This window comes from Neophocaena asiaeorientalis, unplaced genomic scaffold (genome assembly GCF_003031525.2).
Source record: "Neophocaena asiaeorientalis asiaeorientalis breed wild unplaced genomic scaffold, Neophocaena_asiaeorientalis_V1.1 scaffold182, whole genome shotgun sequence".
Classification (NCBI taxonomy): Eukaryota; Metazoa; Chordata; class Mammalia; order Artiodactyla; family Phocoenidae; genus Neophocaena; species Neophocaena asiaeorientalis.
The window spans coordinates 2,332,276-2,347,237 of NW_020174648.1; the positions used below are offsets into that span (position 1 = coordinate 2,332,276).

Consider the following 14,962-nt stretch of genomic DNA (forward strand, 5'->3'; position numbering starts at 1 on the left):
GGGCACCTCACTGCACCTCTCTGGGCCTCAGAATCCTCACTGTAAATTGAAGAGATTTGACCAATCTCTGACATTCCTTCTAACCGTGGGGCCTCAGCTCAGGCTTGTTAGGTGGTAACAGAAAGCCACTCTGCTTAAACAGAAATGTGCACCTCGGTCCAAGGGTCCAGAGGCTCTCATGAAGCCAAGGCAGGGGCCAGCACCAGCCCAGCAGGGCCTGAGCCAGACAGTGGCTCTCCCAGCTCCCTCTGCGGAACTGCACGAGTCTCCACTTCTCTCAGTCCCTCTGTTTTATTCTTCTCTCTCTGCAAAGTGATTTATTTATTTTTTCTGTAGATCTGCGTCTTTGGCCAGTGGTGGCAGAGGCCTCTTCAGCTCCCAATTATAAGTCCAGTTCTGGGGGCCAGCTGAGTCTCACCAAATTCCAATTTCAAATTCCCAGGGAAAGAAATCGATTGGGCGAGTTGAGTTGCCTGTCCACCTTGCTTGGATCAATTGGATGCTGCAGCACAACGCAGAAATGGTGGCCCAGGTTAGGCCAATGCCCCGCAAGAGGCTCTACGCGGGACAGGAATAGCATCTTTGGGAGAAGACACAAGGTTAAGTATAATTCCCTTCCAGATGACATGACATTGAGACCTACAGAAAAAGCACAAGCTCACCAGCAAAGCTGGCCCAAGAGCACATTGGCAGGAATGGCAGGCTGTGGCTCCCCAAACATCCATTCCCAAGGGCAGACATGACAGCCAGGCAGAACTATCCCCCCCGCAACACACAGTGTCGTCCTTCTGCTGCCTCTGAGTTGGATGACATGGAACTAGGGCACGGGGGAGCTTGGAAAGGGTCAAGGGACAGGGACTGCAGAGACCACTGCCACCAGTCCTTGGGGGCTTGATTAGCAGTGTACGATCATTTGCACAAGAAAAGACTCAGCACTTCAACTGATCCTGACAGCCCTGTGTCCTTGATGACCTTGTCTTAGTTCTTAAAACTGGCACGTGTGGGAATCCCCCGGCAGTCCAGTGGTCAAGACCCTGGGCCCGGGGGTTCCTCCCATTGTCCAACATACACGCGCGTGTGCGTGCACACACACACACACTCACACGCACACTTCTGGGATCACGCAGAATGGCATCTGGTATCTTCAGGGCCTCCCTTCCTCTCTTTTGACCTGGGACATTTTCAGAACCAGGTGAAGAGGAGGGAAGCAGGGATGAGGGGGGAAGGATCATCCTTAGGAAGACCCTAAAGATGACCTGAAGAATTTTCCACTAAACCATCAGGAAGCAAGAAGAGAGGTTGGAGGCTGAAATACACTGATTTCAATCCAAAACAGTGACACTCCTTGCACACTCAAGTTTCAGGCTGATAGTCAACGCTTTGACTCCCGCTTTGGCTTTAAATGAAGATTTTACTCTCTGGGTAGAGGGAGACAAGGGCAGGGTGGTATGCAAGAGGGCAGCAAGCATTTGCTGTGCAGCTCAAGGAGTGGGGAGAGGCTGAACCGGAGCTGCTCATAGGTCCTGCGGTGACACTAAGTTGGAACTACGTCCTCAGTCACACAGGAGTTGAAGCACAGATAAATCAGAAAGCAAGTCCAGATGCCGAGGGTGAAAAGGATGCCCAGGCCTGGTATGGAAGTTGCCTGTTATATGGGGAGAAAGTCAGGAGCCTGAGGCAAGGTCAGCTCAGCAGCTGGCAAGGCAGCCTCCACTCCACGGGGGCCTCTAGGCAGCAGTCGCCAGGCTGGGCTAAGCAAGTCCTCCTTCCTGTGCCACGTCCTCTAAGACTGAGTGGATGTGATGTGGGGCAGAGCCTGCATAACCATAACCACGGGTGAGATTTGATGGGAATGCACCCCTGAGCACACTGCCTTTGGGAGGACGGGGCACCGGACTGAGATAAGGGGCTTCCATGGGTCTACCTACCACTGATTGTAGTTGTTCTTTGGGGCACACAACAAACATTTCTCCTGTGGAGGACAGAAACGGCACCAGAAAGATCATTTTTCCCTGGTCCAAGATGGCCAGGCTGCTGGGCACCTCATCAGGTCTTGCTATAGGAAAGGACAGAACAATACAGTTGCACTTGGGAACAGGTGCATCCAGGGTTGAGTCCTACTTGGTCATGGTTTCGGAATCACCCCAGGCCTATAGGGCAAGACCCCAGAGAGGACTCAAGACTAGGGAGGCATCCTGGGGCCAGGAGAGGAGTGGAACCAGTGCTTTACAGCAAGAGGTAAGAGAGTGAGAGAGCCCAGGGGAGGTCGAGGGGAACAGAAACCCAGGGGTGTAACACTGGGGCAGGGGCAGGGAGGGCTTCATTACACAGCAGGTATCACATTGGTGAAGGGAATCCATTGGATCTTTTTTTGGTTGTTGTAGTGCCGTCATCTTTTTGTGAAGGGCAAGTGGTACTCCATCAGCTCCATCCATCTTCTTCTGCCGGATCTGTGGGTCTGTGTCCATCTTTCCTATCAGCCTGAGTTCTTGCTGCTCCTTTGGTCCTCTCCTGAGAGGACTGGGGAGTCAGGGAGGGGCAGAACTGGGGAGATAATTTTCAACAGGAAAGGAGATAACCGGTAGCATGGTTGGCCGTGGAAGGCCTTGACTACAAGCCACTGGGGAAGAGAAACCAAGAGAGCTCCTTGAAGGATCTGGGAGTCCACTGAACCCTGAGGACACTTCGCAAAGCGAAGGGAGGAGATTCTTTAGGGTTGAGGAGAGACGGGTGCAGGTTACACTCACAGCTGGCTATTCTTCTGTATATTTATTAAAACATCCAACTTCTCATCCACATCCTTTTGCATTTCCTTCAAGAGAGAATTCAAAGCTAAAATCATCATCATGAAGGGCTTTTGAAGTCCCTTTTCCTGCCTCACTCTGCAAACCACTCAGAGACCACCACAGCATCTTACTTCCTCAAGAATCCTCACCAGCCCTGGGTAGGGTGGCTCATCAGGATGTGCCTGACACGTGCCACCCCTCCCTGTGACCTCACCCATTCCACAGTGAAGCTGAAGCACAGGCAGAGTCACTGGGGGCTTGTCCAAAGTCTCCATGTGAGTCAGAGGCCAGGATCTATTTTACCTGATCTCACACTTGAATAAAACCCTTATCTGCCTTGGTTCAATGCCTATGCAATCTTCCCCGGTGGCGCAGTGGTTAAGAATCCGCCTGCCAATGCAGGGGACACAGGTTCGAGCCCTGGTCCGGGAAGATCCCACATGCCACAGAGCAACTAAGTCCGTGTGCCACAGCTACTAAGCCTGCGCTCTAGAGCCCATGAGCCACAACTACTGAGCTTGCGAGCTACAGCTACTGAGCCCCACACTCCTGGAGCCTGTGTTCCACAACAAGAGAAGCCACCGCAATGAGAAGCCCACGCACCACAACGAAGAGTAGCCCCCGCTCGCCGCAACTAGAGAAAGCCCGTGCACAGCAGCAAGGACCCAACACAGCCAAAAATAAATAGATAAAGTAAATAAATTTATAAAAAGAAAACAAATCCCATGACCTCCCCCCCAAAGACGTTTCTGACACCAGTGTTTTGACCCCTGCCATGTACGTAGATCCTGTGTATCTGCGTTTGTTCCATATTTTACCCAACTCCTGGCAGAAATGGTCAACGCAAAATAAAGTAGACAGTAGCTCAAATGGCACCTCACATTTATTATTAAGAACTGAAATAATAATAAAATCTTCTTGGCAAATTTTAGATCTGTAAAATTTGACCTGGAAAAATTGGATAGAAATAGTGGTCACAAAGAACTTCTAAGATGGTGACAGTATTAGTGACAATATCTGTTAAGGACAAAAACAGGGTTGAATTGAATATCACAAAATATAAATGAAAAATAATTTGCTTCAAGGAAAACCATTTTAATAAAAAATGAAAGATCTGGGGAGAGTTTACTGATCTGGGGTAGAAAATTGATCAAGGAATTACACCGTCAGGATGGAAATGATTTCCAAAAAATATCTTCTTGAAAAGCATTTTAAAATGTTCGTATACATTTTGAATAAGACATTTGTATTTGTAAATAAAGTCAAATATCCTTGAAGTCAATATTCCCCCGGGTCCAAAATGTCAGAGTCAAAACGTCCCATATTCTTAAAAGTCTCACCATCACTTCAAACTCATCATGGTCCAAACTGACCTCTTCACTTTCTCTTCTAAATTAGCTGCTTCCCAACTAGCCTGTCACTGTCACCACTTTTTTCTAATCGTCCGGATTAAAACTTTGGTGTTATCATGCACGCTTGCCTCTCCTTCATTCTTTATACTGAATCAGTCACCAAGAAGGTTATTTTTCCTTCGCTGCATCTTTCAGATTTACCCTTTTCCTTCTGTTTCTACACTTGGTCCAGCTTTCTTCACCTGAGCGGAGATGCGGCTTCCAGTTTGATATTCTTGCTCCAGACGGCCCCCACCGACTCCCCCGGCGCCCCCAGGCCACCTTGCAAGCAGCTGCCAGCTCAGCTTTCTGAAGTGCTGCTCCTAGCATGTTCTTTGATTAAGAATCTCCAGGGGCCTCTTACTGCTTCCACGACCAAGTCCCAACCTGTCTGCCTGTCTTTCAGAAGCCTTCATTATCCACCGCCTTTGTGCCCATTCCATTTTATTTCTCACAGTTTCTCCCAGTGATCCCTCTTTTATGACCGATCTCCCCACTGACTGTGAGAAGCTTCGCGTTCATCCTGCTTCCATGCTGTGTGCAAGCTGTTCCCGTGCCCGAAATAGCCTCCTTTGTGCCTTGTGATACCCAGTCCTACCCACTAACAAAACACTTACTGTGTTTGCATTTTGATATAGAAATAAGACATGCCCTTTGCAGAAAATTTGGACAATACAGAGGAATATAAAAGAAAAAATTAATCTCATCACCTTTCAATAACAGCAATTAACCCTTTTGGTATATTTCTTTCCAGTCTTTTTTCTATATATTTACTTACCAATTTCTTTTCACCTGTTGAGGTCAGCCTGTATATATTACTTGCATCTTGCTTTTTTACTTCTCATTAAAAGTATTCTTTCTAAATTCTGTCTCCTATAGTGAATTTTCATTATATAGATGTATCGTACTTCTTTTGGCTATTCCTCTACTTTTGAAAATTGTGGTTGTTTACAATTTTTTGCTATTATAAATAATCCTGTGATGAACTTCTTCTTATATATACCCATGCTGGCATTTCTGATTATTCTCATCGGTTAAATTCTGAGAAGTCAAGGAGTTGATAAGTCATGGAGTTTTGATATTTTTGATACCTATTGTCTAATTCCTTTTTAGTTTTGTACAAACTTGTACTCCAATCAGCAGTACAAGAGCATTCCTATCTTGCTTTATAATTGTCATAAATTACAACTTGGCTTATTTGAATGTGCCAATTATCTAAGTATTGTTTTCATTTGCAGTTATTTGATTACTCATGAGGTAAAACTTGTTAATATATGTATTGCTTTTTAGTAATATTCCCCTCTGTGGATTGTTCACATATACCCTTTGCCCATTTTCCTAGTTGGTTCTTATTGATTTGTGTGAGCTTTGTATGTTACAGATAAAAAGCTTTTTTCTATGTCTATCATATTTGTGGAAAATTATTTCTCCAAAACTGTTGCTTACTTTTTCACTCCGTGTATGGTGCTTTTCTGTTATAATTTTTAATTTTTTTGTATTGTTAAACATTAACAATATTTCCTTTGTGATTTCTTCCATTGTAATTATATTTAGACCATCCAGTTAAATACATTATTTTTATAATTCACTTTATATACTATTTCAGTTTATACTGTTAACTGAGTTAAGCTTTTCCCTTATATAGTCAGGCAATATTCTTTTTTTTAAATTAATCTTTATTGGAGTATAATTGATTTAAAATGTTGTGTTAGTTTTTGCTGTACAGCAAAGTGAATCAGTTATACCTATACATATATCCACTCTTTTAAAAGTTATTTTTCCATATAGGTCATTACAGAGTATTGAGAAGAGTTCCCTGTGCTATACAGTAGGTCCTTATTAGTTATATACTTTATATATAGCAGTGCATAGATGTCAGTCCCAGTCTCCCAAATTATCCCTCCCCCCCACCATTTTCCCCCCTTGGTGTCCATACATTTCTTCTCTACATCTCTTTCTATTTCTACCCTGCAAACTGGTTCATCTGTAGCATTTTTCTAGGTTTCACATATATGCATTAATATATGATATTTGTTTTTCTCTTTCTGCCTTCACTCTGTATGACAGTCTCTAGATTCATTCATGTCTCTAAAAATGACCCAATTTTGTTCCTTTTTATGGCTGAGTAATATTCCATTGTATATATGTACCACATCTTCTTTACCCATTTGTCTGTCGCTGGGCATTTAGGTTGCTTCCATGACCTGGCTATTGTAAATAGTGCTGCAATGAACACTGGGGTGCATGTGTCTTTTTGAATTATGGTCTTCTCTGGGTATATGCCCAGTAGTGGGATTGCTGTGTCATATGGTAATTCTATTTTTAGTTTTTTAAGGAACCTCCATACTGTTCTCCATAGTGGCTGTATCAATTTACATTCCTACCAAAGGTGCAAGAGGGTTCCTTTTTCTCCACACCTTCTCCAGCATTTGTTGTTTGTAGATCTTCTGATGATGCCCATTCTAACTGGTGTGAGGTGATACCTCATTGTAGTTTTGATTTGCATTTATTGCAGTGGTAAATAGGGGTGTTTCCTTAATTTCTCTTTCAGATTTTTCATCATTAGTGTATAGGAATGCAAGAGGTATCTGTGCATTAATTTTGTATCCTGAAACTTTACCAAATTCATTGATTAGCTCTAGTAGTTTTCTGGTGGCATCTTTAGGATTCTCTATGTATAGTATCATGTCATCTGCAAACAGTGACAGTTTTGCTTCTTCTTTTCCAATTTGTATACCTTTTATTTCTTTTTCTTGTCTGATTGCCATGGCTATGACTTCCAAAAGTATGTTGAATAATAGTGGAGAGAGGACATCCTTGTCTTGTTCCTGATCTTAGAGGAAATGCTTTCAGTTTCTCACCATTGAGGATGATGTTTGCTGTGGGTAGTCGTATTTTTGTTGTCATTTGTCTAGGTATTTTTTTATTTCCTCTTTTATTTCTTCAGTGACCTCTTGGTTATTTAGTAATCCTATAAATATCAACTAAATCTATCTGGTCTGTCGTGTTATTTAAACCTTATGTTTCCTTATTTATTTTCATTTTGTATGATCTGTCCATTGGTGTAAGTGAGGTGTCAAAGCCCCCCACTATTATTCTGTTACTGTCGATTTCCTCCTTTACAGCTGTTAGCAGTTTCCTTATGTATTGAGGTGCTCCTATGTTGGGTGCATATATATTTATAACTGTTATATCTTCTTCTACAGCACCTAAATATATCATGCCACTCTCTTCTGGCTTGTAGAGTTTCTGCTGGGAAATCAGCTGTTAACCTTATGGGAGTTCCCTTGTATATTATTTGTCAATTTTCACTTGCTGCTTTCAATAATTTTTCTTTGTCTTTTATTTTTGCCAATTTGATTACTATGTGTTCCGGCGTGTTTCTCCTTGGGTTTATCCTGTATGGGACTCTCTGTGATTCCTGGACTTGGGTGGCTATTTCCTTTCCCATGTTAGGGAAGTTTTCGACTATAATCTCTTCAAATGTTTTCTCTGGTCCTTTCTCTCTCTCTTCTCCTTCTGGGACCCCTATAATGCTAATGCTGTTGCATTTAATATTGTCTCAGAGGTCTCTTAGTCTGTCTTCATTTCTTTTCATTCTTTTTTCTTTATTCCATTCCGTAGCAGTGAATTCCACCATTCTGTCTTCCATGTCCCTTATCTGTTCTTCTGCCTCAGTTATTTTGCTATTGATTCCTTCTAGTGTATTTTTCATTTCAGTTATTGTATTGTTCATCTCTGTTTGTTTGTTCTTTAATTCTTCTAGGTCTTTGTTAAACATTTCTTGTATCATCTTGATTTTTGCCTCCATTCTTTTTTTTTTTTTTTTTAATTTATTTTTCACTGTGTTGGGTCTGTGTTACTGTGCGTGGCTTTCTCTAGTGGCAGCGAGCCGGGGCTGCTCTTCATTGAGGTTCACAAGCTTCTCACTGCAGTGGCTTCTCTTGTTGCAGAGCACAGGCTCTAGGTGCACAGACTTCAGTAGCTGCAGTGCGTGGGCTCAGTAGTTGTGGCTCGAGGGCTCTAGAGTGCAGGCTCAGTAGTTGTGGCATACGGGCTTAGTTACTCTGCGCAATTTGGGATCATCCCGGACCAGGGATCAAACCCGTGTTCCCTGCACTGGCAGGCGGATTCTTAACCACTGTACCTCCAGGGAAGTCCGCAGACCTCATATTAAGAGGTTCTGATATAATTGCTATGGGGTGCAGCCAGGTGTAAAGAGGAGCTGTTCAAATCCACAGTAAGGTGATTTCAGCACGTAGCCAATGTTAATAACTACTGCTAAAGTGCTAAGGACCTGGTTCTCATCAGGAGCAAGCATCTGAATCACTTAAGAGTTTTCAGCAACTGTGCCCAAACTTGGAGGTTTTTGTTCAGTTCATCTGGGCCAGGGCCTGGGTAAATGGACTTTAGAAATCCTCAGAAGTGATTCTCAGTGCATCCCAGGCAGAGAGGCTGTTACAGGATTATCTATGTTGGCTTCTTCATTTGTCTGGTTATCCTTGGGCTGTACCACCTTAATTTGATTATGAAGTTGGCTTCATTATGATTTTAATATCTGGTAGAAGTAATGCTCCCTTACAACTCTTGAAAAATTTATAAATAAATGCTTTTTTCTATTTATGCTTCTGCATTTGTTGTTCTCAAACTTCTACCTGGGGAACATGAACAAAACCCCAGGGTGCCAGCCCCATCAACACAGGGCCTGAGCTCTGTTTCCCATATTTGTGCTCCTGGTGATTCTGAAACCCACCAAAGTCTGTAAACTGCTATTCTAGAATCTAGATGATCCTTTTAGTAATTATTGAGTTCAAAAATAATCTTACTGGGCTCTTGGTTAGATTCACATTAAACTTCCAATGCTGCCTTAAGACTCACCTTAAGGCTCACTTCCTCTAAAAGGACTTTTCTGGTTACCCCAACCCGCATTCATTACTCACTTCTCTAAACCCCTGGTTAGTTGACAACCAGTCATCATTTAGCTTGGTACTTACTTGTTATTTAATTCTTTTTGCAATAGAGTTTGGGTCTCTTATTAAGCTGTAAGCACTTGTAGGGCAGGCTCTGGCATCTCCTTGCATGATTCCTAGTATGGTACTGGCCCATGGAGGGCACTCAGTAAATGCTTACCTTCATAATCTCCACAAATTCCTGGAGTTTTTCAAAATCCTAGTCCATTACATCTTTTATCTAGTGAGGAAGAAAGGCAAAGAGCACATTATTGAATGTGGAGCTGTCTTTCAGGCATTTTAAGCTAAGGGCTGCAGCTGCTCCCCTGGAATGAGCTAGATAAAGATTAAGGAATGCTCTAATAATGGCCTACTAAAGCCATTTTCTTCCCAAGAGTCTGTGAAGGGACTAGGGTGAGTGTATCATCAAGTCAACACCAGCAGCAGCCTTGGCACAGCTTGGATCTGGTCATTGCAAGGCTGCCATGTGGAGCTCAGACCACAGCTTCAATTACACGTTCTTGCTTGAGCATTTCCTTTGTTCATAAATAGGCTATAGGTGATTCCATCAGAGAAACAAGAAGAGGATTCTTGCTCTGCAGCTTGCTCAGGGGAGGAGTATTAGGACAATGGAATTGGTCCCTGACTGCCCCCCAATTCCAGGTCAGCCCCTCTCACTCTGTCACTAAGGTTGTATCTCCCCACCCTTATCAATGAGATATCTTAGAGAGCCCTTATCATTCAAAATTTGGGTTTAAGCATCAAACAAGTAAGAAACAGATAACCTAAGCTGCTGACACTTAAACATTCTAGGGGATGTGGGCTCAGTTGGTTTGATTGCTTTTTCCATGCAATTTCTGATTTTCTTTACTATTCAAAGTTAGGCATTGCATTTTCCTTGAAGCTACACTTTTTCTCCGTGAGCTAAAAAGTCTCATCCTGTTACCTGTTTTATCTCCTCCATTTTTTCCTTGAGCTCTTCCCTCACCTCCCTGAGTTCATTCTGAGAAAATAAAATAGAGAAGGAGTAAAGAAATGTCTTGGATGGAAGGGAAACGGTCAAAAGGAGGAAAGGAAAGATCCTGGGGCATTGCCAAAAGAGGAGCAGAGGGATAGATGCCAGCAGGGAGGAAAGAAAGGATGCTATTAAGAAAATAGGATAGTGGGACACACAGACATCCTGTACCTCCAGATGTGATGCACTTTGAAAAGGTCATACTTTCACTCCTGTGGTGTGACCACTGAAAAATGCATGGCCTAAGTCTAATGGTGAGGAAGCATCAGACAACCCAGATTCAGGGTCATTCTACAAAATAAATGATTTGTCATCAAAAATGACAGTGTCCCAAAAGACAAGGTCGAAGAACTGTTCCAGACGAAAAAAGACTGAAGAGACATGGAAACTAGATGCAAGGTGTGATTCCGGATTGGATCCCAGACCAAAAAAGTTATCTTCTCTTTTGTTATGAAAGACATTAGTGGGATAACGGGTGAAATTAGAATAAGGGCTGTAGGTGAGAACTCTATCAACATTAATTTCCTGCTTTTGATGTTTGGATAATTGTACTGTGGCTGTGTAAGAGAGTGTTCTTGTTTTGAGGAAATATATACCGAAATTTGAGAGAACCACTTGCTCGCAGATGGTTCAGGAAATATATATGTTATATATAGGTGTGTGAATACGAAAGAGAGAAAAAAAACCCAAGATAAAATGCCAACATTTGGGAATCTGGGGGAAGGGTATACTAGAACTCATTGTACCATTTTTTGGAAAACATTCTGTAAGTCTGAAATTATTTTAAAATAGAGAGAACCAGAAGGAAAGGAGTCACAGGGGCTGGAGCAGAACTGTAGATGCCGGCAGTTCACCTGCTGCAGAAGTTGTTCTGTTGGCCCCACCTGTTCACTGTGCTGATCCAACTTCCTGTCTCCTGGGTCCACACACCTACCTTTAGCTCCTTTGTCCCTCCTGGTTTGGTAAATGGCCCTTCCTGTTTAGCTCCTTTGTAGTCATATGTCTGTTGGTTGGAAACAGAGACAAAGAATATTGGAAACTGCAGGTGTGGGAGGGTGAGGCAGGAGGGATGACCCCGAGTTTCTGCTCCTCCCTTTGGGTCAGCGCAGAGGTAACCTGGCCTCACCTGTGTAGGAGTTTCCTCCATCCTTCTCTCCTCTCTGAGCTCATCTCCTTCCACTCCCTTCCTGGCCCACTGGGCCTCAGCTTTCTGTCCCCTCCACAGACATACTCATTCCCATCTTAGGGCCTCTGTGCGCACTGCTTTTTCTGCCCACAGCGCTCATCCTCAGCCCTCCAGGGGGCCGCAGGCTTGTCCTACAGCTCTCAGCTCAGAGGAAGGCCTTCCTGATGCCCTCAACCCCCAGCAAACCCCCCCGGTCACATCTCCCTATTTTAATTCCCTGCATCATAGGTAAAACTGCTGAATTTTTCCTTATTTATTTAGGTAGCCGCTTTGTTCTTTGAGAGCAGAGAGCTTGTCTCTCTCTCAATATATCCGCCAGCATCTGGGACAAGTCTTGGCCACCAGGAACAGCGAATGACCCCTGACTCCAAGTCACCTCCCCATGCGTCTCAGGCCTGGCTGCCGGTATGGCCTCAAACAAGCTTCTTACTCTGATCAGCTCTGGCTTCAATTCCAGGCAAACTGCCTTGTAGTTCTTGTTCTGCAGAGACAGGAGGCTGGGATTCAGGCTGCCAGGCATCAGGACTGGGGAGGACCCTCCACCCACCCAACCCTGCCTGTCCAACTGCGCTTAAGCTCAGGCCCACATACCCCCAGTGCCTGAGCCAAGATAACTCACATTTTCTCATGTTCTACTCCTCTCATGAGTGACACCTGCCTGTTCGGCAGGCAGCCCTCTCCCTGGGGAGCTGGCGGGGGTGAGGGCTGGCGGGTACACTTTAAGATAACTCAAGGAAGCCGTCTAAGTATTTTTTCAGGAGCATTGACTTTGGAGGTAGACAGACAGACTTGAATTCTAGTCTCAGCTGCCCTCCTTACCAGCTGTGTTGACTTAGGCACGTTATTTAGCTTCTCTGAGCCTTCACTTCCTCGTCTGTAAATTGTGGATGATAATTACCTTTATCTGATGAGGTTCTTGCGTGCCTTAAAACACGCGGGTAAGATGCGGGCCTGGCTGGGGTCATGGCTCCGGAGTGGCCGGGATAGGGGTGGGGCATTTCGGTGCTCCTTTTCCTGGCAGGGGTCCTTCCCACCCCAAGCCCAGGGGTCTGTTCCCCACCCTCCTTCCAGCCTGAGAGGCCACGTCATGCTCAGAGGTAGAAAGAAAAGCCGAGGGTTCGTTGGGGACTCTCTGTACCCCCCAACTCCATCCAGTGAGAGTTCAAAGAGGCCCCACATTGGCCAGCAACGTTTCTCCTTTACCAGGTTTGTTTTCTTCAGTTCTGCCCTCTTGGCCAACATGATGGAGGAGGCCAGAGTGTTCTTCAACTTCCCAACCTCCCCACAATGGGCCCCCGGGACCAGGCCACTGCAGGTTACAGGCTGAGGTGAGGGCAGGATGCCCATCTCTCTGTATGTGGAACAGCTAAGGTCACAATGCCCAGGACCTGCACGCCGGCCTGAGTGTCGCCACAACTTTGAGCCTGGGGTGCCTCGGCCGCTGAGAAGAGGACCTCAGGTCGGGTTCCAAAGCCACAAAGTCTCCCTCCTGCAAGGGGAGAGGGGCTGTCCTGGAAGCCCACCCTGAAGGACCACAGCCAAGCACAAGGCACGCCCCAGGAGAAGCAAAAATTGCCGGCTCCTTTCCCAGAGGGACTCACCCAAAGACCAGGAGGAGATGTCTGGCCTCAACAACGAGCTTCTCCTGGAAGCCCACACACCTGCTCTCCTGACCCTTCCTCGAGCCTAAAGCTATTTTGGGTTGGGATGCCCTGAGGTCTCTCCGGTTCAAGGTGCACGTACTGTGCTAATCCGGGACTCTCTGTGCTGGGGGAGGGGTGCCAGTCTCGGCAGGACGATCTCTGATGCCCAGGCCTGACTGCACAACTGGCTCTGTCCCCTCTCCCCTCCTACACCCAACTCCATTCTTTTCTCCTGGTTTTTCTACTATCCTGGAAGAGCGTTAGAACAAGAAGCAGTATGTGGACAGTGCAGTTGGTAAAAAGCCCAGATGACAGGTGATGAAGAATACTGAGGCCATCCTGAGGGTAACTATGATTTGTGTTTCGAGAGTCAAAGGGATGTAGCCTCCCCTGGGATCTAAAATTATTCAGCAACCATGTAGGTAAGCCTAACTCTGATGAGGGGCTGAATGCTGTCCTAGAAGCTGGGAGTTCAGCCTCTTTCTCCAGCCCTCCCAACAATTAAACCAGCTGATGTGGATTCCTTTTGCAACTAAGAACGTGACTGGTGAATGGAGATGGCCCCATGTTCCCGCTAATTGTAGGTCTTTGGAAAGTCACACACGTGCAGCAGTAACTCCTGCCTGGTGACCCACAAACACATGGCCTATGGAAATGTTGGGGACTTCTATTTGGTGACATCTCGTGGGTTCTCAGCGTTGGTCATTTTAATTAGTGGCCATGCTAAAAGCAGATCTGATGCCTTACTATCAAGCCCCTCATCATTTTTTACAACAAGTGATTTCACTTGGCTGGTTCTTTGTAGCCAAACATCGCGCGGATACATTTGTTTTTTTGGGGGGGGGGTGCAGATACATCACCTCGGATGACTGCCTTTACCTCACAAGAGCTTGCCAGCTCGTCGCCCTGTATGTTGGTTCTGCAGGGAGCACTTTCTCCAGCAGGTCTGTTCCCCTGCTCAGGAGACTGAATCCACAAGTCCACCCGGGCTCCACCCCCGCCTTGTTCCTTGGGGCCACTGGCAGCTCCCCGCTCCACCCCCTGCTCCTGTCCACATGGCTCTGGGGTGTCCCTGGGCCATGTGACAGACTAGCACTTTGAGAAGAACCCTCTGGGCCCTGGGCTCCACTTAAAGTTGAGGAAGGAGGCGTAAGTGACACCGCTCCTCTGGGTGGCAAAACTCGTGTGAAAAATCACTGTCTGGGAAAGACAACGTGGGTGGAATCGAACACGGAAGCAGACCACAGTCGCTTGCCGAGCCTTCTAAACATAAGCGTTGATGTATTTCTAATTCTTGATCAAAACAAAGCAACCCCGTTCTTGTGACAGAATAAAACCTGTGACAATAACAAGCCATGCAGGGAGTCGTGAATCCCAGGGCCGGCCTGGTTCTCCACGCCACCACTCATTGGCAGGTCACCCTTATCCAGGCTCAGGGCCAGGCTGGGTCTTAGCAAGGAGCTCTGGGTCACTATGCAGGGGACTCCACAGCAAATCCCCTGCTGGTTCAACACACGTTTACTGAGCCTGACTGTGTGCCAAGCACTCTGCTAGGCACCAGGAGCACAAAGATACCTGGCGTGGCCCTGGCCCTAGGGACTCATCATTGATGGGCTGACAGGGCATCATTAGAATCGCACTTACAATATGGTAAGTAAGCTCAGGGTGCTGAGAGCCCAGAGGAGGTGCATGACCCAGTTCTCAGAGCTGGCTTTCTGCCATGTTAACCTGGCCTTGTGAGCTTCCCGGTACCCTTCACGTTAGACAATTTTTTCTCTAAACCCAGTGCAGGAGGCGGGGGTGGGGGGTGAGGGAGAATGCTACCTACCACATATCAAACTTTCCCATTGCCAGTGCCTGCCTGGGTCTCCGAAGATGACACGCTCCCCCCATATCAGTGGGACCATCCCCTCCATGCTGAGCCCTGGACGGTGAGTGTTTACCTGTCTCCCGTGTATCACATGGGTCTTCCTTCCAGCAGAGAGAGTTGCT

The 14,962-nt window shown here is 45.8% G+C and overlaps 1 protein-coding gene across 1 annotated transcript; it reads right to left on the reverse strand.

The window, feature by feature from the left end:
* Nucleotides 1-1,584: 1,584 nt before the first annotated feature.
* Nucleotides 1,585-12,569, reverse strand: TEX35 (testis expressed 35). The gene is given in 9 exon segments (XM_024758837.1): nucleotides 1,585-1,645; nucleotides 1,929-1,972; nucleotides 2,328-2,520; nucleotides 2,748-2,812; nucleotides 9,308-9,367; nucleotides 10,073-10,129; nucleotides 11,076-11,144; nucleotides 11,758-11,808; nucleotides 12,531-12,569. Coding segments are annotated over 9 exon segments (639 nt in total).
* Between the last annotated feature and the right edge of the window lie 2,393 nt (nucleotides 12,570-14,962).